General features: G+C 46.4%; 1 protein-coding gene across 3 annotated transcripts in view; it reads right to left on the bottom strand.

The window, feature by feature from the left end:
- LOC142592652 (protein NEDD1-like) overlaps nt 1–26,913 on the bottom strand; it is a 137,605-nt gene that overhangs the window by 5,686 nt on the left and 105,006 nt on the right. For all 3 annotated transcript variants that reach the window (XM_075704214.1, XM_075704216.1, XM_075704215.1), the window contains 3 exons: nt 18,237–18,318; nt 9,344–9,460; nt 653–810 (listed from right to left, as the gene is read on the bottom strand). In XM_075704214.1, the coding sequence (XP_075560329.1) occupies nt 653–810; nt 9,344–9,460; nt 18,237–18,318 (357 nt within the window). The remainder of the gene's footprint in view (nt 1–652; nt 811–9,343; nt 9,461–18,236; nt 18,319–26,913) is intronic.

Below are 26,913 nucleotides of genomic sequence, written 5' to 3'. Positions count from 1 at the left end.
TTTGGAGCAGTTTCTCTCATTTGTGGCATGAACATAGCTATAATGAAATGTAGCAGGTTGAAGCAATTGCAGCAGGATTCCCACCATTGTATAATTACGAAGAGCTCCATGAAGCTAGTCCGCATTTGTTTTCTTTTTGAGACTCCCTTCACATTGCACAGTAGCTTGCAAAACAAAATTAAATTTGGGGGTTTCGCATGTCAAAGCCACCGTGTAATCATGAGGCACGTCGTAGTGGAAGACCCTGGGTTAATTTTGACTACTTCGAGTTGTGAAACGTGCGCACACAAGCATCTTGCATTCCGTCCCGATTTCCATGCAGCCGCTGTGGCCACAAACTCGCATACTTGAGCTTGGCAGTGCAACACCATAGCCACTGAGCTACCGCAGCGTGCCCACAGCTTGTATTAGACAGCACGTACAGTGCGTGCTGCGTTCATTTTCTGAAGATGTCCTGCATCATTGATATGCACTTGCTTAAATATACAAATCAGTGGCGTGCACCCCTCTCCTGTACGTTGGAACCCAACTGCTGCTCTCGCTTCACCTGCCACTGCTACCAAGAAACAGCAAAAAACAAACACATCACATCACTCTGCATGCATACCACGACCGTAACGGCAAAACTGAAAAGGTCACGAGAGTAACTCACTATCACAGGTGAGCCCCCCGCCTGTATGTTTTGTGAGGGCTCTACCGGCATTGATGGCACGGAGTTGCTCGATGCTGAAGAAGCATCCCGGTTTGTTGGGCCACCATTGTGCGTTGGACCCTCGGTGCCATTCACGTGGGGCAACCCTGGAAGTGCGGCTGAAAGGGAGAGCAACAAGTATTTTCAATCTGACCCTAAGTGGATTGATTGACAATTGACAAGACAAAGAAGGTGCTGCAATGCCAAATTCACCGACACACCAGACACCCTGAGTACGCGTGGGTGCTCTCGCCTCTTCTATTCTTATCACTCTACCTTCTCCCTTTTGCATTTTCTTTAAATTCTCGAGCAGGAAATAAACTCTGGTCTTCTGCATAGTACTGCTGTCCTGTGATTATTGGCGTGGCATTGCCACCACCCAGTCTGGAGTTAACAGTGGTGGTGGGGATCTCTACCCAGGCACAACTACTTCCACATACCAGCCATGGGATGTAGCTGCCCACTGGCCCACTTTCAGCTATGGCCTACAAGCTCCCGAATTTCCAAGAAGACTCAGACAAGTGGCAAGCATACCTCATAAGAGTTGACGCATCCTTTGAAGCAAACATTAAGCATGATGCCAAGAAAAAGGCCTTGTTGGTTGCAGCGTTACAATTGAGTACTGTCGAGGTCCTATGCAGTAGAGTTCCACCGAAAAAGCCTAACTCCTTTACATATCAAGAAGTTGTCTCAACTCTGAATGAGCACTAGGAGCCATCACCGAACGAGAGAGCAGAACGTGTTTTTCATTGAAACCCATAGGAAGGAGAATCAGTACAGGCATTTACTGTCAAGATCTGAAGGCTAGCCCATAGCTGCAATTTTTCATCCATGTTGGAAACACAGCAGAAACCCGCATTAAGAAAATCCCATGAATATGATATTCTCGCAACAATAAAATATTTTCGCATCCCCGGTGAACCCCCGTAGGATTCAATGCATTTCGTACCTGTCGACAATGAACTGTTGCTGTGCTACAATCCCGCATCAACGAAATTTTCCAGAACGTAACCCCACATATCAGCTACTCGCCAAGGCTAGCAGGCTCCAAAATGCGCTCAAATGCGATTGCTTAGCACTAAAATTGCATATTATACCACGACATTACACTTGCATGCACCGTCATTTTTGTTTATGAAAACAACCAAGCGCCAGAAGTGATCACACCAGAACACGTCATGACCGCCATCTTGTTTGTTGATGGCCCGGTTTGAAGCAGCAACATGTTGCTACCGAGATGCGACGATGGTTTTTGCATATGTAGTGCGTAATGTGCGCCACAACAAGAAAAATGCTGCGAAAACAAGGAAATCCACATCCCACCAACTTGAAATTGTTTATGGCGCTTGGGGTGGCGGTTGCAGCATGGAGTGCCACGCACTGGGCCGTGATTGAGCGGTCACCCGGGAAGACGCATTCCTTGCTTCAAGAACGCTGGTTTTGGTGCAACCAGACAGGCATCATGTGCGGGTTTAGCGTCGTACGTAAATATATGAGAAGTGGCCATAATCTCGACCGACTGCCTTCAGATATACGAGATACGATCACTTTCGCACTCAGCACCGGACGCGTCGGCACCTACAGGAGACAGTGTGCGCTGTAGAAATGTTGCTGCATGCTTGGAGTGCTGTTGCTCTGCATCCAGTGCCGAGTAATGCAAAATATTGCAAAAGCGACCGTATCTCAGAAACCAGTTGACAGAGTACTGCTGCACGGCAGTGGTGCCACCGATGACCGACGCATGCAGCACACTTTTTGTACTGTTGGCAATGCAGTTCTATATCCTCGAGTTAGCTTGCCAAACTAAGCTAACAGATGTTTGACAGTAAAGTTTCGTTCTGCAACGTACTGCCTATCTGTACTGTCCCATTTCACAAAAACAAAATTCTCGCAAAAATGAATTTTTTCGTGTTCCCCACCAATTACATTATTGCGAGGTTCAACTGTAATGCTCAGGGATAGCATCGTTTGAGGAGTGCAGCTGAAAAATCTGCAGAAACAGCTGCTAGCCAACGATATGATCCTTTCAGAAGCCAAAGCACTTGCTGTGGCAGCAGAAAGTGCAGAACTCAGTTCGCGACAGATGGAAAGGCAAAGTAATGCCATCAGCATCCTCAAGGTAAAGCAGAAATATGAACCATGTGATATTAGGAATGAAGAAAGCAGCTTATCACAACAAGCTGTGTTAGACGTGGTCACAAAGCCATTGTATGCTCACTGTGAAGACACCGGTGTTACAAATGCGGGAGACAAGGCCACTTGGCGCTTGTATGTTCTCGGGTAACAGTAAACAACCAAACCTTGGCGCCAACAGCCGATTGTTCAGATGAAGCTGAAGATATTGACAGCAGCACATTGCAAATATAGTCCAATGACGAATTACTCCCTTGTTCCAGAGATACAAAAGCATGGAACGGAATCACCTTGAAGATGGCAGTAGATAGAGGTTCGCCTGTGTGCATAGTGCCAAGAGCAATGTATGAGGCCTATCGTCATCAGTGGCTGCCACTCAGTAAAGTTATGGTGACGCTCATGCTATCTAGGAAAGTTACCAGTCTTGGGAGTTCTGGAAATGAAGCTTCCTATGGGTAAACACGAGCTTATTGTAATCACAAGGTGTTTGACTGTGAAGGCCCCAGCTTGCAAGGCCGTGGTTATTGCAGAAGCTTGCTACTCAAGGGGTGCCACTCCTTCACATTGCATCTCATAGTTCATATCTGTGGAGATTTTAAAGCAACTCTGAACCCTGTGTGAGAAATAGAACAGTACTCTCTGCCTGTAGTCAACGACATCTTTGCTACTCTATGTGGAGAGCAGCAATTCAGCATCTTGGATTACTGTGATGCATACAAACAAATTGCACTATATGAAGGATTGCGTAAATTGGCCATCATGAACAGTAACAAAGGGCTCTTGTTATAATCGGCTGCTGTTCAGGATTGCATTGGCACCTGCGATTTTTCAAAGGACCATTGGATATGTCCTGCAAGGCCTTTCAGGGGTGCAAGCATACTTGGATGATGACTTAATAGCAGAAACGAAAGATAACCCCAGTGCTAATCTGCAAGTGGTCCTGTGGCACTTTAGACAGTATGGCCTCAAGCTTGAAGTAGTAGCTTGGCGCAAATAAAACCACGGACACAAGGAAGACAGACAAGGACAAGCGCTGGTTTTATTTGCGCTAAGCTACTACTTCAAATATGGACGACCAACTAGCCCAACAGTCAACTCTTCTAGGCCTCAAGCTTGGCTCAGAGAAGTGCTGGCTAGGTGAAGCGGCAGTTATGTATCTAGGCCCTAGAACTGACGCGGCAGCGTTGCACCCAACAGACAAGAACAATGAGGAAATTAGGCTGGCTCCGGCTCCTCTGAATGTTGCAGAGCTGCAGTCTTTCTTGGGCAGGCTGACATTCTATAACAAATTCTTGCCAAATCTGTCCCTGTACCATCTATTAGAAATAAATCAAAATGGTCATGGAAAGGGCACGAAGATGAGGCAATACAGATGGCTAAAGACACTGTGTTCTGCAGCTGTGCTAACTCACTTCAACCCTGCAAGAAAATTATTTCTCAAACGTGACGCTTCACCTTATGGTGTGGGGCAGCTCTTTTTCATCGGACAGAGGGACAATATCGGTGTAGTAAGAAACTAGTATGGCAACCTGAAGGCGCGAGCTCGAGACGAACGTGCTTGGGAACAGTTTGAAGTAATAAGTCTGCGGAAACCCGCAAGGTGGAGAGAAGCACTTAATAAAGGGGAAATCTGACATCCACCTGTTCGTAGGAATTGCTACAAAGGAAACCCATACAGGTTCCTTGAAAGAAAATCCCCGCAGTTGAAAAATTCATCCTGGGACGAATTTTTCTTCAACTGCGGGGCTTTTTTTTCAAGGAACCTGTATGGGTTTCCTTTGTAGCAATTGCTACGAACAGGTGGATGTCCGATTTCCGCTTTATTAAGTGCTTGAGAACACTAGGTTTGGTTTTTGTGCACCATCGCATCAGACATATAGTACTTACAGTCGCACTGACAAAGCATTTGCCAAGCAGATCTTGATGGGTAACTGACTGCGCCGTTGAAATGCAGCTTGTGTAGCTTTGTCAGCTGCAGTTTACACACTTTTTGCACGTTGGCTGGTCTGCATCGCTGCCTGCTGCACGCCTTCGCTCTGAAAGCTGGGACAGGAAAGATGTGTTCGGCCTTCCTCTACTCATTGTTGTGTAGTGCACAGCCATCCCTCGTGTTCGAGTACGTGTTCGAGCACCCGACAGCCACGCAATGCATCGGCGTTTTTACAACAGCTCAAATCACGAGTGCAACAGAGAGAGCACACCAAGAGAGACGCCCGTCAACTTGCAAACGATGAGCGAGCAATGCGCCTGGCTGTCTAGGTGCAATATGGCGCAACTGAGAGATCAACAGCTGCGTACGGTTCTTCAATATTTGCCATATCCGCATCGCCACCGCTTTGCCGCCAGGTGCATGCGTCGTCTGCATGGGTGCTATTTAATAGCTGCTAACAACAAAATTAGGCAATTACCAGCCCTGTGGCTTTGCCAAGATTACTTTGAGAGTATACGCTAGGCATTTTAGTCAATTTAGCCCAAGTGAAATTTTGTTGCAGTTGGCATTTAAGTGCAGTCACTGACATATCTCTTGCACGGAATAAGCTGTAAAATTTTCAAGGCTTCCCATTGTACCGCTGTGAAGATACCGTCACCATGGCATGAAACCATGTTTTTGTTTAGCAACTCTTAAATTCAACAAAATGTTCTTTTTATTCACATTAAGTTTTTTCCAACTGGACGATAAGACAGAAATTTTACAGCTTGTTCTGTGCAAGGAATGTCAATCAGTGACTGCACTAAATTGCATAAAAGGTTGAATTTCAATACAATGAAATTTCAAGATTCCTAAGTAAAGTGCTGATGTTACCGGCTTCATCATAATGAGGTGTAACTGTACATGCCCGAGATGCAAGGGAATAAAGTGAGTTCTGTGTGGAAAGTGATACATTCACTTTGCATCCAATAGGTTTCTCGAAGTACACCATGTAATATCTTTTTTAACCACAATGCACTTGAACCTCATTATAACAAAGTTGGAGAGGAAGTGATTTGTTACATCCATTACTTGGTTATACTGAATGTTGCCCTTTACTGCAGTGTACGTCCAATGGCACGCACAACGTTAAACATGCAAAGGAGACTATGGCTCTATGGCCCTCCGAACAGGTACGAGGTCGGGTGTACAATGAAAATTCAATAAAGTAACAGCAGTAGACTCTACGCCTGCAACATGAAACTTTTTAGCACCTGGCGCGGCAGCCGTTACAATAGCATCCTCATGATTCAATGTGATCTTTTGCTTCCACTTTCCACTTGACTCGCCCATGTTGTCGTAAAACTGGCGAAATGATGACACGGTCAAAGGGCCCAGCTAGCAAGCTGCATTGTGAACGACAACCATTGCATTTGAGCAGCACGTGGCACACAACGTGACGTGTCGACTACGCAGCTGGCGCAGTATTCTTGGGCGACCTCAACGACGTTCTGAGATAGTTTCACTTTCAAGATTTCGCAAAGGCGTCCAAGTATACGGCCAGCAGAGCTTGGCCCACAGCCAGTAATGTGGATGTACGAGTGGATGTGTTCAACCTGTGAAAGCGAAACTATCTGATCTGCCGGTGTCTTGTGGCTCCGTAGCTGCTGCAGCTTCACTGTGCGAGTGTACCAGCTTGGCTTGGCCGGTTCGTGCTGGTTTTACGCAATCTCGGAGCTCATGCCTAGCTGTTTCAGTACAGCATGGCATGCCACAGTGAGAGAGAAGTGGAGGCACTGGCTTTTAGCAGCCCACGGGCAAGCATCATCATTGACACATGGTGCGGCGCAGCTAGGAATGTCCTCAGAGATTGCAAATTCAGAGGATCTCCCTAGTTTCACCAACTGGGAAAGATGTGCAATAAGATCAGAAATAGATGCTGTTTCTGCCCAGCTACGTGCAGCGGTGAGAAATACCAGTGTTGCTTGACAGCATATTTGGCACAGAAAACTTTTAACTGCCGCACTGGACGATGCAGAACCAGGCGGAACACAATAAGCTCAATTCTGCAAGAGTCTGTATTTTTTTGGTTTTGGAGACAACTGGTTTGTTATATCCATCGGTAGAGATATATTCATTAAAACTGAACTTTTAAATAGATGGATCTCTGGGGGTATATCAAGGGGGATTGCATTTACTTTGTTCTATTGTGTCTCATTATAACAAGGTTCAAGTGTATACAGTAGAATCTCGGTGATACAATCATGCCCGATATGAATTTCAGGATGATAAATTTGCAGAAGTCCCAGCCCACGTGAATTAGCTTACAGCATGCTAAATTTCAAATGTTCTGAACACTTTTCCCACCGTGATGGATGATACAAACAACTGAGTTGCCGCAAAATCCCGGGCAAGCAGTGCCTGTAGCGCCAGATGTTGACTATTGTGGACATTTGTCAGCCTCAAGTACAGGTGAAGCTTTTTTAAATGCCTCCAAAAAAGGTGATCAGACCCCTCAGCATATTCTTGTTAATCGCTTCTGTGGCAGCAGGGATCCCTTGTTTTTCAAGCAGCGCTTTTATTTCTTCAAATTCTTGGAATATGGATCTGAGCATCGCAAATTTCGAGTTCCATTGTGTTGGAACCTCCCGTAATACTCCACTGCTGAGCAGACTGGCTAATCCACTTTGAGGCCCCCCGCGCACCAGTAGCACAAGACACTGGCCGCTGTGAGGCCGGTAGCACAGCCACGCTGGTGTGCTGGTCTCATTCTCTTCGCCAGAGCAACCAATGTCACACTGCCTTGACTTCCCTACTCGCCCAAGAAAAAAGCGCCTTTTTTTTTTTTTTTGCAGTATCGTACAACTTGTCTGCCTTTTTTCAAGCATATTGCAACTTTATCAGGAACTGAAAATCACATGCGACCCAGCCTAGCCACGTCTGCAAGATTGGTGGCATTTGCTTCCATGGGTAGTCTTATCTCTGTGTTCAATGCCTTATATCATTTTTGGTGTTCGATGGCAATTCAACCTTTTCGACCTTTTAATCCATCATATTGTACAATACGAAGTACCTTTGCCGCCGCACAGATAAGTGCATGACACCCTTGCATAAATAATGTCCTTATCACCATCATGCAGCAGCTAGGACACAGCAATGAAAAAAAAAAAAACAAGATAACTGGGCAGATCTTGAAATGTTGGTCTTGGAAGAAGTGAAGTGCACAGCTCGCTGCTGTCAAAGTATCCGTGAAACAAGCACGCCTGTGATACCAATTCACATCAGCCAATAGGAGCATTCCCTGCACACCACATGACTGCAGTGACTAGTATTTGCAGTGACTGCAAATACCATGACAGATTGACAAGCTATAACCTCAGAAAAACTGACAGAAAAACCATGTTGCAGAACAAAATACGGAGATCAAAAACTAGCAGTTCAACTTCCCAACCTTCTAAACGACCACCCCTTGGTATTGGACCTGCTAAATTCTGGAATTTCAAAGCAAAGCTTTAAGAAAACGGTAAAAGAATTGTTACTATCCGAAGACTAATAGAAATGTTCAACTACAGGTATAGAAAATTTCGGACAATTTTTTTTTTCTTGTTGTGCTTCAAGTGATTAGAAAACTGTAAACTTTAACCTTTTTTTTTTTCTTACGCGAATTGTGTACTAAAGTGTAGGAAAATGCATACTACTTTAATTTCATGTGTGACCTCCAAAGCCTGCCACTGCTATTTTGCTGCCAATGTACGGGTGACACGGCCTAGTCAGGCAAATGTTTGCCTTTAGCCGTGTCCCCTAAGACAATCTGTTCATTGTCTTAAATACATCAATAAAGAAAGAAAGAAAGAAAGCAGTAACGAATCGTGACACTAGTTTATTTTATATTCGCACTCGCCTTTTTTTTTTTTGCATGGAAAAATATAGCGCTGCAGCTGTCTGAATCTGACCTCTCATGCTTACAACTATACCAAAATGGCGACACTGCATCAACGAAAAGCCACACTCGCATGATCAATGGTGTGATAGCAACTGCTGAAGCCCAATTTTCTTCCCAATTTCCAAGAAAATAAAGTGCAACTTTCCCAAATTCTGCTCCGCATTTCTTCCAAATATGTCACCGTGAGATACAGGGAGGCCTAAGGATTGCCAAAAAATAAAATGAAGAAAGAAAGCCCTGAAATTTTGATCCAAGTTCACCATTTCATTACTGCCATAACGCAGTAATGTATTACACACCGCAGCACTAATCTAATGGTGAGCAGTAGTTGAACCAGGAATGTCACTGAACAGAACGTTTCGGCAAGGGGATTTGTCTTCAGCAGGGCAGCAACTGTTTCGGTACTACTGATCACACTTCAAGGCTTCATCTTCCTGCAAACTTCTATCTTGATTGGAGCATTCAACTTAGATTATCCCACTATAGAATTGACAACAACATTAATGAAATTTCAGATACATGTAGGTGCATCTTGCATGAAGCGATAACATTGTAACAGTACTATCTCGATAGCAAAAACACTAACTGGGAAATGGGAAGGTAAACAATGTACATGTGTCAGTATTACATCACCGCACGGAGAGCAGCCCCAGCTGCAAGCACTGACCTGCTGCCTGGCTCTTCTCCTGAGGTACTGATCGCACTGACAACCTCGTCACAGAGCTGTTCCCCATCTCGGAGCTTGGCAATGAATCGTTCAGTACCGGCAGGAAGTCACTGAGGCCTGTCACAAAAACAGAACAAGAAAAGGAAAAGGCATTCACACGACGTACAAGGTATAAGTACTAAAAACCTGGGATTAAAATGCGAGCATTTCTGAACAGACTGAACCTTGCTTTAATGATAATGCACTAGTAAGCAGACATTACACGTTTTCAGAGGGTAGTTAAGGGGCAGCAGAACGTTTAGTTAGGATATGAAGAGATGCAACAGCAAAAATTCAAGTAATCCTATGTAGTATGTGTTAGATAACTTGGACTACTTGTAATGTTACTTATAGGGCAGTATCACATGTAATTCAGTCTTTCCTGCCATCCATTTATCTTCCCGTGGAACTCAATGTAGATGTGTACAGATCACAGCGCAGCTGCACTATGAGCTGCACCCACCCCTCATGGAAAACCCCACACCAGGGGCATTTGAGGTACAAACAAACAAACAAACAAATAAAATACTGGTTATAATATAATGTGGCTTCCAGAAGATCCAGCAGACAAGCAGAAGTGGCAAGCGCATTTCTCAACAAGGCGCACCGGCGGAGGGGAGGGCAATGCAGAGGGGAAGGTGTGGGGAGAAGGAACAGAGGAGGGGGTGCGAGAGCTCAGTGGGAACGCAGAGGTTGCCTAGGTGACAGAGAAGCCCTTTGCTCCGGCCACATGTCGGTCACGTGCAGTTCACAATGAATGCGTGCACATTGTCACTCTTTGGCTCTTCACTTTGCGTGCATGAAGTAAATACAGTCCCTGACTTATCTTTCCCAACATGGATGGAGTCGCAAAAATGTCTGAATTATTGGGCAGGCAGGATAGATGGCTTTCCACGGTAAAATCAATTTGTTGTTTTATATAACTCCAGCACCACGAAAAAGCTTGATTGAGGCCACAAGTGCGTTCCTCATTTGCCCACTGCAATGCGTGTTGTTAAGTGAAGATATTGCCGCAGAGAACTCTCCACATGCCAGTTACGAGCACTCTCGTGAGGTACCTTTCCAAGCACCTCATCGCTAAAACCCATTACTCGTCGCATCGGCATTAGAAGAGCGCCAGCAACGCCTCGCGCATGGCGATACAGCGCGTGTCTCCTGTGCAGGCGCACACGGCAGCGCCTGAGGCTGCCATCCAATAAGAAGCCACGGCGTAGCTCTTGGCCTTCGGGGCGAGTGAAAAGTGCATTCGGCGGAGAGACGCGGTTGACCGTGGAATAGGCTCCTGTTAAATCTTTTTTTTAAAGTGTGTGAATGCTTAATATTGAGTTTCCAGGCACAAGCTTGCCCACAATAAACCAGTTTGTTTAGTGTGCTTCATTGAAGAGTGCTACAATATTACGTGTGCAAACTTGACTCCCCGATGCTGTCAGATTAAACTGTTGCAAATTCATCAGTCAGGAATTGTCCGCACAGAAGCTTCTGCCGTCCTTACCAGTATGTGCAGGCACAAAACTTCTGCTATATGCGGTCGTGGTAGCTGCCAACGGATTGATTGCACACAAAACTCGCTCCACGCGTGCTTCCATCTGTGCAGCCTGTGTGTGCCATCTTGCGCCAGATTTGCTTACTCGTCTACAGGTATGCGCATATGTGGTAAGCAAGGTTCCCGTGATGACATGTCACCTGACACCCCCACCAGCTAGGCCTAACGAGCACTGTCACAATGAGAGTCGATGGCCAACGTCGTAATTTGGTGCACAGTCAAACCACTGCACGAACGAAAGTGCAGGCATACTGACCAGTCATATACTTTGATTTCCGGACACACCTGACTACTTGGTCTACATGTTTTGCACATGCCCAGCCTTTGAAAAATGTCTTGGCTATAGTGCAACACAGCTTATAGTGCAGAAATTCATGATCCCGGTGACTTACGTTATTTGATCTATGCTGTAGTCAACTATGTTCATACATGCGATGTTCAGGCTTCTTTAGAAGTCCGCACATTCAGACTGCAGCGCCATCTGTGTGACAGGGGTACACTTCCTGTGGGACAATACCTGACGTCACATCGCATCCCTTAAAAAAAAAAAAAAGAAGCAGTGCCATGCTATCATGCTTCTTGGCACTAACAGTGTACTCTTATATACATCCACATATGCACAAGCAAATGTATGCACATATATAGTACTCAGTGTTGCATAACAAGAAACGAAAGGCATACATGAGTTTACAAACACGACTAGCTCTTTGCTGCTTAAAGTTTGCACAGAGGTAGCCTTTTGCAGCATTTCATACATACCACGATTGCAGGGCACTCTCTTGGGTCCACAATAAATCCAAGAAAAACAAATTTATGGGCTCATTGAACAAACCACCCCGACATTCACCACCAGAATCGCTTTCTTTTCCCAGTTTGCCCTCCTACCTTCTGGACCTCTTTTGTGGCCTGCTGTGTAGCTTCTTTGGCAATGTAAAGCTAATGATCATCAATGCTGCGTAACCCCTGCACTGGCTAGCATTCTGGCAAAACTGAATGGGACATTGCATCAAACAATACTGCCATCATTGCATGTGACAGCAACAACCAGCATTGCTATTTTGAATGTTTAAGTGCAGGCGATTTCTGGGTACATTGTGTTTTCTAATGGCTAAACGTTCAACACCACAGTTCGAAAGCACAGCTTTCTGCCCCGGCAGCACTCAAAAGGCAAGAGTCAATGTCAAGCAACGCATAGTCATTATCAGTAAATGTCACCATTTCTCCATTCATGCACGCTGCTAATTGGGCGAGCTTTAAAGACGAGGCCAGCTGTGGGCCTTGCATTGTGTTGGGCCCCTCTGCCAGAATTCGTTACCATGACGGGTCAGCGCATACTGATTGCTGCAGAAGCAACTTTCTGAAAGACCTTTGAGCTGATCATCTCAACAAGTTTCACTTTGTAGGCTCCATACCAGAAGCAAATTGCAATGTGTCACGATGTGAACCCGAACGAGCGCACATGTGAACAAAGTGTTTCAGGTTTTTATGTAATAGGGCAGGGTTTGGGACTCAACTCGCCTCTGGAAAGCTTTTTTTTTTTGTTAGAGAAAACAGACTTGAAAAAGCTTGTAAAAATTGGCCACCACCACTTGGGAGTACATTTTTAGCTGCCCGTGGCTGCATACTGGAGGAAAGACATACTCTGATCTCAATGCTGTGGAAGTGCAACCCTCATGTATTATGGAAGGGGGATGACCTGATGGTATGTGAGGTAGCCATCACCTGACAGTTCGGTTAAGGCCTGGTCAAGTGATTGCATAACCTTCTTTGTAGCAGTTAAAGGTTCCATTCAGACATGGTCAAGTTCTCAACAGTGCTAGATTCTGCCACTGCCAGAGTAATAGGCCCCAGAAACATCAGCAGCCTGGACATCATCGCATGCTCCCTGTTCCAGCGAGTTGGAACGTCCTGAATGACCTCAAGCAGATTTAAGTGCATCTCTCTATATTTCAAAAAGGTGTGATCAGGCAGTGGCGCATGTCTTGTACCAGCACGAACCCTTTCATATCTCACTTCACATCACTAATGCGAAGCTGAAGGGTGTGGCCAAAACACTGCATGCCTTGCCAAGATGACCGCATCACCAGAGAAAAAATTTCTGCCGTTGTCTACAACCACATAAATTGGCACTTGGCTTTGAGCCGGGATCTCCCACTTTTCAAGGAAGCTTTTGATGAAAATTCAAAAGCTGACAGGGATACGAGACTCCCATTTCAGCTTGTGCATATGCTGCACAAACTGCTTGTCCATGATGTGGCAAGTGACGCACACAACTCATTAGCATGCGAGGTCCTACGATCGGTAGTCAGAGAGAGACTGAACTCCGCTTTAGAAAACCATCACGACATTGTGTTTTACCACTTTCTTGCATTCTACAGGTCTCGCATGATCACTCTGGAAAATGTCATGCATAATGGCACTGCGCCATCCGGCATGGGAAAGTTCAACATACTGAGAAACCCAGGCCCCTCAACAATGCGATAAAAATGTATACTGCATGTGATGAACTGGGCAACGAGTTTCGTCATCACTTGTGCTTACAAAGTGCGAAACATCCACGAAGTCTAAATTTTGAAGAAAATGAAAAAAAAAAAGTGATATAAACCGGTAAAAAACCAGTATACAAGACATGGGTAGACTTTTTGCCGCACTTTTTTTGAAAAAATTTTCAACCTATATTCCGGTTTTTATGGTAAGTGTTTCCATTTCGGATATCCAGTCATGGCAAAGCTAGTCATGATGCTGCAGACAGCAGAAGTTCTGTTTTGAATTGCAAACACAGTGTTGCGCCTTGCCTGTACTTTGTACTTGAAGCATTCGCTCCCCACTGCCGGCGCTTTTTCTGATAGCGTCGTCCTCGTGCGGGCAACACTATCGGCTGTGGGAGCGTAGTCCATGCAAAAGTGGGGCTGGCTTCGCCTAATACTTACTGCTGATGTGAAGATATTGTCAATGTGGCGTGAAACCATATCATTTGTCGATGACACCCAAATTTATCAAACTAAATTGTTTTCTCACTCAAACTTTCTTTTCTGAACTGCCCGATAATTCAGAAAATGCCATGGCCCCTTTTCCTCATAAGAAAAATCGATCGGCGACTGTACATATTTGCATAAAAAGCCGAACTTCAATATAACGACTTGGATATAACAAAGCAAATTGCTGATCTTACCTACTTCATTAAATGTAACAGATACAAAAGGCGCAGACAAAAAGAGGGAAGACGAAGAGAACGAGGAGTTTGTGAGGCCGGGCTGCGCTACGATCCCCCCATCGTCCATCTCCTGTAAATAAAACCATTTCTTCGCAACTCTTCGTAACAGTCGTGGTGGAGGTGCGGGGTAATCGACACCCGAAGACGGAGGCTGAACCACAAGTTCTTCGACGGAGCCATCGCCTTGCTGGACTCCCACCAAATCCACCGGAGCTGAATATGTCCCCCGACGCAGACGAACAACGGCCCATTCCTGTTCTGTAACTGAGAGATGCGCATCCCATCGCGGGAGGATCGGACAAAGACGTCGACGAATGGCTCATCTATTATCACCGAGTGAGTGCCGCCAACAAGTGGAACAGCACTTCTCAGCTTTCGAACGTCGTGTTCTTTCTAACGGATACTGCGTTGTTGTGGTTCAACAACCACGAGGAAACGTTCAAAACATGGGGAAGATTTGTTTCGGAAATCAAAGAGCGATTCGGCGACTCCGCGACGGAAAAGAAAAGGGCTGAACAGACGCTACTGCAACGTGCGCAAGTGCCAGGCGAAACCTGCATGACCTACATTGAGGCAGTAATAAAACTGTGTAGGATGGTGGACTCTGGAATGTCCGAGGAAGACAAAGTCTGCACATCCTAAAAGGAATTGCCGAGGATGTTTACAATTTCCTAATCGCAAAAGACAACTTGGCTTCCGTCACTGACATCATTCGGCACTGTCGCACTTTCGAGCGACTAAAGACGAGACGCATAACGCCGAAGTTTGGCAGGCTAGCCAATGTGACGACAGTTGCAAGCGTGGACAGCCACCAGACCCTTGATCATGCATCAACGATCAGACAAATAGTTCAGGAAGAACTCAGCCTGCACGCGCAAGTGACACATCCAGGCACTCACAGCTTCCGCCTGCCACCAGATTTCGAGCCAAACGTGGCATCCTTCTCCCCGTATCCTGCGGCAAGGGGCACTGAGGGTTATGAACTCGCGCCCCGACAGCAGCCACGTCCTTACGACAGAGGCCCTACTTATGACGCTCGGCCACAACGAGAGCAGCCACGTTTTTACCCCTGAGGCCCTGCGACTTCTGCCAGGACGCGACAAGAACAGCACCGACCCTACTACCACGACGCGACTTATGAAAGATATAACGAATTTCAGCAAGCAGCAGAGACACATTATCCACATGACCACGAACTTTCTCGCCGCCTGCAGCCGTCTACCATTCGTTTCAAGGAAGACGCTGAGAACCGCGACCCTCCTGTATGCTACAACTACAGGTCCACGGGCCATATAGCTCGGTATTGTCACCAAGCCCGTCAATCATGTAGGACACCATCGATGTTCTTGCCACCCAGAACCCGTACTTCATAAGATCACTTCTCACACGAGACCAGACGCAGCGATTCGCCAGCATCTGAGCGGAGTTTGACACTACCAAATAGCTGTCCCCGTCGCTCTCCATCCCCTCGGCGCCGTTCTTCCTCACCGCTGCCGGGAAACTAGCATCCGCGGCCAACGGAGGTGAGGTCGCCGGACAGTCTTTACAAGAAATACCTCTGCCTGTTGTGATGTACAAAAACAAAGTGAATGTCTCGATTGACGGAATACCGACCATGGCGTTAGTTGATACTGGGGCAACTGTGTCTGTGATGAGCCTCGCTTTCAAAAACCGTCTAGGCTACAAAGTTATGTTTTCTTGGAATAATGGTATTACCTTTCATGGAGTAGGCGGGAAGTGACTTCATCCCCTTGGTGTTTGTGCTGCGAGTGTTTTGTTGGCTGGGAAAGTGTGTGTCGGAATTCCTTGTTCTTTCTCGTTGCTCGCACGGTGTTATTCTTGGTATTGATTTTCTTGAACAGTGCGGCGCTTCCGTGGACTGTGGTTGTGGTGAAATATCATTGAATAAGTTATTTATATCAGCGATGTCCGAACAAAGCTCGGGTGGTGAAGAGAGGGACACAGACACTCAGTGTTCTCGATGAAGTGATTGCACCGTCGTGGTGCCTGACGCCCGTTCGTGTTTCTGCAACTACTGTGGATGCTGATTGTGTTGACCTTGTAGTTAGGCCTCTCCGCGTAAACTGTGCTAAAAAAGATATACTTGTGCCCTGCTCTGTCGCGTGTATGACGAAAGGAGTCGCCACATTGTGGGCGCTGAACTGTTCCGCCACACCGGTTGTCCTTCCTCGCGGTATGAAAATCACTCTCTTCGATAAAGCCTCATGTAGCTCAATAGCAGCACTAACTACGGACGTCTCTACAGCTTGCTCTCCTTGCGATAATCGCCATTCTGAAGAGCTAGTGCTTGGCATGATCAGAAAGGCTCTCGGTACATCGGAACGGCAAGCACTAGTACAGGTCCTTGCCAGGCATGAGGCTGCATTTGACTTGACGCATGGAGATGCACCTCTTCATTTACCTTCGTCCCGCGCTCGTCACAGAATAGATAACGGCTCAGCACACCCCACCCGCCAGAAGCCCTACCGAGTGTCATCGTCCAAGCACAAAGTTATTGCAGAGCAAGTCAAGGAGATGATGAAGAAAGGTGTCGGTTAAGAGTCGTCTAGTCTATGGGCACCCCCAGTAATCCTGGTACGAAAAAAAGATGGCTCCTGATGATTCTGCATGGATCACAGACATCTAAACGCAGCGACGAAGAAAGATGTCTATCCACTACCACAAATCAATGACGTCATTGATTGCTTACACGCTGCTTCTTACTTCTCAACACTTGATTTGCAATCGGGGTATTCGCAAATACCAATGGACCCTGCCGACGAGGAAGAAACTGCTTTCGTGACTCCAGATGGCCTATTCGAATTTAATGTTATGCCTTTTGGCCTTTGCAATGCTCCTGCCACCTTTGAAAGATTCATGGACACAGTACTACGTGGTCTAAAGTGGGAGATGTGTATGTGTTACCTCAATGATGTTGTAATCTTTGGCAGCACGTTTGAAGAACATAATGAACGCCTCAGCCTCGTTCTCTTCGTCTTCTCTCTTCTTGTCCGAGCCTTTCGTATCCGTTATCGCCTTTCGTCTCGTATCGTTCGTTCGTTTCGTGAGGCTTAACTGTATAGGAAAATTTATAAGTATTGGCTAAAATCGAATAATGCCCGCGGTGGTTCATTCTTTATGGTTTTTACCTCTCTAAGCACAGACCATACTGCATGAAAAGTTTTAATGTTTCTAAATGCACTGCGCATATTCCGAACCTACCAATGCTATGCTACCACGGTGGCAGCCGCATCAGTGCCGACGAGCCATCAAGCCAGCCCCCCATGCCAAGTCCAGCGGGCAATACGAAACCTCAAGTCTAGAGCAGTAACAGCAGAAGTTCTGCTTTGAACTGCATACATTGTGTTGTGCCTCGTCTGTACTTTGTACTTGAAGCATTCACTCCCCACTGCCGGCGCTTGATGTGGTAGCGTCGTCCTAGTGCAGGGGACTATATTGGCCACATCATTATGTTGAGAACTTATCGCAACGGTAGCTGACTTAAAAGTTTTGTATCTATCTCGTATAGACAAGCATTGCTCTATTATTTGTGAAAGCATGATTTGAATGTTTGACAAGGTGACCATGAATCCAATTTTTTTAGACCAATAATAATATTTAAAGCCTTTTGTGCACACACTTGACTTTTATTGTCTTCTATTTTTTTTTTTTTTCATGAACCCTGCTGTCACTACCGTATATGAAGGTATTAAATTTTGCCATGTAGTACCACAGGAATGTTGTGTCATTTGATGTACTGAATGTCATCATTACATACAGATAGCATTAAATTTTCATTATTTAGCAGGGCTACTATGTGCCTCCTTTTAGTACAAAATAAAAAACGGTCACCATTCACCAGACATCTCGCAAGGTATTTCAGCAGCTCCAGGAAAAATGCCTACACAAAGCCACCTTTTTCACCAGCACTCCCACTTTTCCCTCAAGAAAATTGCAAGAAACTGCCTGCATAAAAACCTGTACATCTCAGTACGGCATTGGCGAATAAAGTTTCCTTACTCGGGTGGACATTCGTAAGGCAGGAGGCACTGCTGTTCCCTTTTTCATTTTGTTTTTGCTTACATGCAAACACTTACGAAAAGATCGACGACGGGGACTCATGCTCGAGTTGTTTGTAGAAACCCACGACGCATCCAGGATGCGAGATTCTGCCCCCTCCTGCAATAAAAGAAAATGACTATTTTTAGAAAATAAACAGTAAAGTGTTCTTTGGCACCACAAAGCCAGTTAATGCAATGGAATTGAAGTAACACCATCCTTCCTTCACTAAGTCATGTCTGCTATGAAAGATAAATGCTACAATGCCCGGTTATAACGTAGTCGAAGCAAGGCGCATACATTTGAAACAAAATTGCACAACCTGTGGGCAGCTTGACCTTTTAGAGCTGTTGGGGAACCAATGAATGACCATAACAGTCACACGTATAATTTGCGCGCTTTATATTGAATGTCATTGCATACAAGCCATCTTCTCATGCTTTCTCAAGTTGTCCACATGCACTTGCACAGGATGCCACTGTGCGGTGTATAAACAAGCATTGAAAGTGTGTATCTGCATCTCTTGTAGTACTGTCCCAGTTTTCTGTAACCTAATAAACTAAAACTGCCGGCGGGCTTACTTGAGTTCTAACAAGTCCTGCAGATAGAAGTAGTGCTCCAAGGCCCAAATGTGTAAAAGAGGCTGGTGTTGACATTCTCTCAATAATGTATCTCATTGTAGTGGCACCAGCCCTCGCTAGCAAAATGATCTGCGCGGCAGGTAGCGGTGCCAGCCCTTGCCGGCACATACAACGATCTGCACGTCAGCTAGCAGTGCTAGTGCTCCGAATATTTACTTCAGACCACGGTGTACGAATATTTCTTACACCGGGCTCCAGAAAATCGGACACCTGTGCATGCTCTTTCCTTCTTTTTCCTCTCCCTCACAGCGGCGGTATGCACCTCCTGCACTGGCTCACTGCAGTACCTTAGAGAGTGAATAAACACACTATAGCAAGGATTTCCCGTCTCGGGCCCCTTCCTTTGCAAGGGCCCTACTATTGGTGACACGATTTTTCCATGAACCCTATTAACGTAGAACCGCCTTCGCCACCACTGACGAAGACAGGACACCAACGCAAAGCTGCAATGGAGTTGCAGTTTTAGCTTTCACCAATCACCTCCCAGCAGCAGAAATTTCATCACATCATCAGCTCACTCCCATGAACAGCCGCAGAAGAGGTAGCGGATATAGTAACCACATTCCGCAACAATCCACCGGCACAGCCCTACAATGACCTCAAGGCAGCCCTGCTCCAAAGAACAGCTGGTTCGGGCAGGACGAGGATCCAGCAGTAGCCCTCCGCAGAGGAGCTCGGTGACAAACGGCCAAGCCAGCTCTTGTGGCACATGCTACAGCTGCTTGGCACCAGTGCTCAGACCATAGTGCTGGGCTACACGAGCTGTTCCTCCAACGCTTACCATCGCACAAGCAAACGGTCCTGGCCACAGCCACAGCTATGGACCTGACATCTCTGACTGCGCTAGCCAACAAAGTGTTGGAGGTAGCTACACCACACCTCTCGGTTGCCTCCTTAAGCGCTACAATGCAGTCTGTGCCACCGGCCATTCCTGTCGTGACTCCTCAGCTGCGCCACCCTGCACCTACCACTGCTGCTCCCACCAAGGTTGACCGCCTTGGTGCCCAGCTCAATCAACTCATCGCGGCAGCTACTCACCCGGAGCCGCCAACATCGGCGCTCCTCAGCATCTCGCCATCGCGGACAGGGTTAACAAAGCGAGTCCGCGGGTCCACGAATGTGCTTTTATCATCCCCGCTTCGGCGCCAAAACCCGCCACTGCCTCTTGCCATGCACCTGGACAGAAAACCGGCTGGCCAACCGCTAGCGGCGACGGGCGGTCAGTGCCAAGAAGCATGTCGCCCCTTTAAAGTCGTCGACCGAACCACCAGACAAAAATTTCTTATCGACACTCAGGTGAGCGTTCTCCCAGGCACTAAAGCAGAAAGTGCTTCCCCTGCAACATCCTATCTGCAAGCAGTGAACAGAACACTCACTCCTGTGCCCAGGCAACGTTCTCCGACGCTCAACCTGGGACTTTGAAGAATCTTCCGCTGGGTGTTTTTGGTTGCCGACGTTGGATCTGCCATCATTGGCGCTGACTTTCTAACCAAACACGGACTTCTCATTGATGTCAAGAGGAAGTGCCTCCTTGACTACACAACCAACCTATACATTCAGGGCATTGCTATGTGCACAACTGCTGATGTGGCGACCTCACGCACTACAGCAGTTGCTAAGGAGCCGTTTGCAGCTCTGATCAAAGAATTTCCCAAGATAATATCACTGCCGGACTGGGCTCAACCAGTCAGCCATGACATCCGGCATCATATCATAACCTCAGGACCACTTGTCTTCTCTAGCCCATGACCCCTGGCTCCCGACAAACTCAAAGTGGCCCGTGCAGAATTTGAACCCATGTTGGAGCTTGGCATCATCAGACCCTCCTCTAGCAGATGGGTATCTCCCTTCCACCTTGTCCCCAAGAAGTCAGGAGACCGGAGACCATGCAGAGACTACCGGTTCCTGAATACCAAGACCCTTCCGGGCCAGTACCCACTCAGACCGGGATACATAGCGCAAAAATTACACAGGGACAAGCAGAACACAGGATGAGCGCTAAATTTCAACAATTGATTTATTGCAGCTGGTGAGTATATATATATACTCACTGGGACGCCACTACAATAGAACACACTGAAGGGAAGGGGGAAAAGACAGTCATGTGACTATTATGCCCAAAAATTCAAGCTCTTTCCTTGATAAAAATATAGACGGCGTGCTAACACACTCGTCACCTGCTCTGGCTATCTCAGCTGCTTCCACAATTTCCCTCGTAATCTTATTCTTGTGGCGATAGACAACAGCAGTTCGTTCTAATAGCGGGAAGCATGGAGCCTTCGCGTCACATTTTCTACAATGGGCAGCCAGATGCCCATCTATTGCGATGCTCTCCACTTTGTTACTATGCTCCGCCAAACGCACGTTTAAACATCTGCCCGTCTGGCCCACGTAGTACTTCCCACATGAGAGTGGGATCTTATACACAACATTGCGAGTGCATGCAACAAAACTATCTTTGTGCGCGGTAGTGCAACCAGGCTTTGGTTTCCTCATGGGACAGCTCATCACACTCAACCTCAAGAGTTTGTTAGGTGCTGTAAACACAACGTTTACACCAGAACGTTGCCCGACCTTTTTTAGGTTGTGGGAAACCTTATGAAGGTAGGGAATTGCCGCCACTTTTCGTTTTTCCCTTTCTTGTTTCCTTCCTCTTACGTGGTCCGCTCAACGTTCTGGTGTAAACGTTTCCTGCAGCCCAACCAGCGCTTCGCAGTAGTTCACGTCGACATCATTTGCCCTCTTCCCCCTTGTCAAGGCCACCGCTATTTATTGACATGTGTGGACCACTTCGACATCCCCGTAAGGAGCCTGGCGGTGGTCTCGTGCGGACGATGCCCTCTCGGTGAGCGCATATTTCCCCCCTCATCTTTTAAGAGATTCAATACATACAAGCATTTGTCTCGCAAACCAGATTTATTTCAAGGGAATTTTCCACGTCTCAATTATTTCTCTCGTCGTATTCGAGTGCTCATTGCCGTGTTATAGTTTGTTAACGAAGCTTCCCCTCAAGTCTAAATATTGTAAGGCAGTTTGTCGTGTGCGTATCATGGCCACGCATGCTTATATCGCCTTTCCGTTTCTCTACCACGGTTGCGCCTTAAAACCACGGCGCTGCAAGTTTGCTTTCTTTTCCTTCCCTCTTCTCCGCCCTTAAACTGGCTCTCTTAACTACTACACGCAGAGGCAAGAAACAACGCGCGCTTTAGATACTATAGATGAGATGAATATTTACAATTATTATTAGGGTTATAATTATATTCGAGTGCTGATTGCCGTGTTATAGTTTGTTAACGAAACTACCCCTCAATTCTAAATACCTTAAGGCAGTTTGTCGTGTGCGTATCATGGCCACGCATGCTTATATCGCCTTTCCGTTTCTCTACCACGGTTGCGCTTTAAAACCACGGCGCTGCAAGTTTGCTTTCCTTTCCTTCCCTCTTCTCCGCCCTTAAACTGACTCTCTTAACTACTACACGCAGAGACAAAGAAACAGCACGCGCATGCGATCGTATAGATGAGATGAATACATATATATAGAAAAGCATCAGTCATAGCTCTCGAAGTATAATATAATATAATATAGAATAGCTCTCGAAGATAGCTATTCCGGCGGCTAGCTTCCCACGCTATGCGTGCCGTCCTCGCACCTGTTAAAACTTTTCCTAGACGCTAGAACTATACCATTCCTACGCAACCTTGAGCGATCGGAAAGCGCGTTTTCCACGCCTGGCCGGCGGAGAGGGGGGGCTTCGTTCCGGCCGCGAAGCTCTCCACATCCCCGTAAGGAGCCTGGCGGTGGTCTCGTGCGGACGATGCCCTCTCGGTGAGCGCATATTTCCCCCCTCATCTTTTAAGAGATTCAATACATACAAGCATTTGTCTCGCAAACCAGATTTATTTCAAGGGAATTTTCCACGTCTCAATTATTTCTCTCGTCGTATTCGAGTGCTCATTGCCGTGTTATAGTTTGTTAACGAAGCTTCCCCTCAAGTCTAAATATTGTAAGGCAGTTTGTCGTGTGCGTATCATGGCCACGCATGCTTATATCGCCTTTCCGTTTCTCTACCACGGTTGCGCCTTAAAACCACGGCGCTGCAAGTTTGCTTTCTTTTCCTTCCCTCTTCTCCGCCCTTAAACTGGCTCTCTTAACTACTACACGCAGAGGCAAGAAACAACGCGCGCTTTAGATACTATAGATGAGATGAATATTTACAATTATTATTAGGGTTATAATTATATTCGAGTGCTGATTGCCGTGTTATAGTTTGTTAACGAAACTACCCCTCAATTCTAAATACCTTAAGGCAGTTTGTCGTGTGCGTATCATGGCCACGCATGCTTATATCGCCTTTCCGTTTCTCTACCACGGTTGCGCTTTAAAACCACGGCGCTGCAAGTTTGCTTTCCTTTCCTTCCCTCTTCTCCGCCCTTAAACTGACTCTCTTAACTACTACACGCAGAGACAAAGAAACAGCACGCGCATGCGATCAGTACGGAAACCCTCCTAAAAAAAAGAAAAAAAAAAAAGAAAAAAAATTCTATATCCTCAATTATGTGTGGCCACACATGTGCAGGTCATAAATACCAGGTTCTCTAGCCGAGTGCCATCCATGCGCTATAACCGAGCTCAGATTGGTCCACCTTGACTGATCAAATAGGGCGCCACTGTAGGTTAAATGAGGCGTACAACTCCTGCGGGACCCGCCGTGGTTGCTCAGTGGTCATGGTGTTAGACTGCTGAGCACGAGGTCGCGGGATCGGACCCCGGCCACGGCGGCCGCATTTCGATGGGGGCGAAATGCGAAAATACCCGTGTACTTAGAATTAGGTGCACGTTAAAGAACCCCAGGTGGTCGAAATTTTCGGAGTCCTCCACTACGGCGTGCATAATCAGATAGTGGTTTTTTGTCACGCAAAACACCATAATTCAAATTTTAATTTAACTCCTGCGGGGACGGTAGAGTATCCGTCTCCAGTGCAAGGGGACCGTGATTCAAATCCTGGTGCCGCGCAATTCTCCTCCGGGAAATACAAAAAAAAAAGAAAAAAAAACCGTGTGTTGAGAAATTGCACAAACAGGCCTGGAGTGCGGCCTGATCCCGGTGACCAGAACCGGTAACGCACTCTCTCACCAGAGCAGGATTGGCCACCCTGGTGCAGTACTTGGCCACAACCTCCTATATGAATACAACAATCAAACCCCGGCCCTCAGTCCCCAGCAGCCGCGAAGCAACTGACCACGGCGGCGGTCAGATCTGTAACGCTGCAGAGGGTGCTAAGAATACCTGGCTCCGGACAGGCCGCCATTGGAATCTGAACCTGGCAACGTTTAACGTTAGAACGCTATCTAGTGAGGCGAGTCTAGCAGTATTATTGGAGGAATTAGAGGGTAGTAAATGGGATATAATAGGGCTCAGTGAGGTTAGGAGGACAAAAGAAGCATATACAGTGCTAAAAAGCGGGCATGTACTGTGTTACCGGGGCTTAGCGGAGAGGCGAGAACTAGGAGTCTGATTCCTGATTAATAAGGAAATAGCTGGTAACATACAGGAATTCTATAGCATTAACGAGAGGGTGGCAGGTCTTGTTGTGAAACTTAATAAGAGGTACAAATTGAAGGTGGTACAAGTCTATGCCCCTACATGCAGTCATGATGACCAGGAAGTCGAAAGCTTTTATGAAGACGTGGAATCTGCGATGGGTAAAGTCAAAACAAAATACACTATACTGATGGGCGACTTCAATGCCAGGGTAGGCAAGAAGCAGGCTGGAGACAAGTCAGTGGGGGAATATGGCATAGGCTCTAGGAATAGCAGAGGAGAATTATTAGTAGAGTTTGCAGAACAGAATAATATGCGGATAATGAACACATTTTTCCGCAAGCGGGTTAGTCGAAAGTGGACGTGGAGGAGCCCGAATGGTGAGACTAGAAATGAAATCGACTTCATACTCTGCGCGAACCCTGGCATCATACAAGATGTAGACGTACTCGGCAAGGTACGCTGCAGTGACCATAGGATGGTAAGAACTCGAATTAGCCTAGACTTGAGGAGGGAACGGAAGAAACTGGTACACAAGAAGCCAATCAATGAATTAGCGGTAAGAGGGAAACTAGAGGAGTTCCAGATCAAGCTACAGAACAGGTACTCTGCTTTAACTCAGGAAGAGGACCTTAGTGTTGAAGCAATGAACGACAATCTTGTGGGCATCATTAAGGAGTGTGCAATGGAAGCCGGTGGTAATTCCATTAGGCAGGATACCAGCAAACTATCGCAGGAGACGAAAGATCTGATCAAGAAACGCCAATGTATGAAAGCCTCTAACCCTACAGCTAGAATAGAACTGGCAGAACTTTCGAAGTTAATCAACAAGCGTAAGACAGCTGACATAAGGAAGTATAATATGGATAGAATTGAACAGGCTCTCAGGAACGGAGGAAGCCTAAAAACAGTGAAGAAGAAACTAGGAATAGGCAAGACTCAGATGTGTGCGTTAAGAGACAAAGCCGGCAATATCGTTACTAATATGGATGAGATAGTTCAAGTGGCTGAGGAGTTCTATAGAGATTTATACAGTACCAGTGGCACCCACGACGATAGTGGAAGAGAGAATAGCCTAGAGGAATTCGAAATCCCACAGGTAACGCCAGAAGAAGTAAAGAAAGCCTTAGGAGCTATGCAAAGGGGGAAGGCAGCCGGGGAGGATCAGGTAACAGCAGATTTGTTGAAGGATGGTGGTCAGATTGTTCTAGAGAAACTGGCCATCCTGTATACGCAATGCCTCATAACCTCGAGCGTACCGGAATCTTGGAAGAACGCTAACATAATCCTGATCCATAAGAAAGGGGACGCCAAAGACTTGAAAAATTATAGACCGATCAGCTTACTGCCCGTTGCCTACAAAGTATTTACTAAGGTAATCGCAAATAGAATCAGGAACACCTTAGACTTCTGTCAACCAAAGGACCAGGCAGGATTCCGTAAAGACTACTCAACAATAGACCATATTCACACTATCAATCAAGTGATAGAGAAATGTGCCGAATATAACCAACCCTTATATATAGCTTTCATTGATTACGAGAAAGCGTTTGATTCAGTCGAAACCTCAGCAGTCATGGAGGCATTACGGAATCAGGGTGTAGATGAGCCATATGTAAAGATACTGGAAGATATCTATAGCGGCTCCACAGCCACCGTAGTCCTCCACAAAGAAAGCAACAAAATCCCTATAAAGAAAGGCGTCAGACAGGGAGATACGATATCTCCAATGCTATTCACAGCATGTTTACAGGAGGTATTCAGAGGCCTGGAGTGGGAAGAATTGGGGATAAAAGTTGATGGAGAATACCTTAGCAACTTGCGATTCGCTGATGATATTGCCTTGCTTAGTAACTCAGGAGACCAATTGCAATGCATGCTCACTGACCTGGAGAGGCAAAGCAGAAGGGTGGGTCTGAAAATTAATCTGCAGAAAACTAAAGTAATGTTTAACAGGCTCGGAAGAGAACAGCAGTTTACGATAGGTAGCGAAGCACTGGAAGGGGTAAGGGACTACATCTACTTAGGGCAGGTAGTGACCACGGATCCGGATCATGAGACTGAAATAACCAGAAGAATAAGAATGGGCTGGGGTGCGTTTGGGAGGCATTCTCAAATCATGAACAGCAGGTTGCCACTATCCCTCAAAAGGAAAGTGTATAACAGCTGTGTGTTACCAGTACTCACATATGGGGCAGAAACCTGGAGACTTACGAAAAGGGTTCTGCTGAAATTGAGGACGACGCAACGAGCTATGGAAAGAAGAATGATGGGTGTGACGTTAAGGGATAAGAAAAGAGCAGATTGGGTGAGGCAACAAACGCGGGTAAACGACATCTTAGTTGAAATCAAGAAAAAGAAATGGGCATGGGCCGGACATGTAATGAGGAGGGAAGATAACCGATGGTCACTAAGGGTTACGGACTGGATTCCAAGGGAAGGGATGCGTAGCAGGGGGCGGCAGAAAGTTAGGTGGGCGGATGACATTAAGACGTTTGCAGGGACAACATGGCCACAATTAGTACATGACC

The sequence above is a fragment of the Dermacentor variabilis genome, chromosome 9 (assembly GCF_050947875.1).
Source record: "Dermacentor variabilis isolate Ectoservices chromosome 9, ASM5094787v1, whole genome shotgun sequence".
Classification (NCBI taxonomy): Eukaryota; Metazoa; Arthropoda; class Arachnida; order Ixodida; family Ixodidae; genus Dermacentor; species Dermacentor variabilis.
Note: the sequence above shows the minus strand (reverse complement) of the source record. Positions and strands in the feature narration are given on the sequence as shown.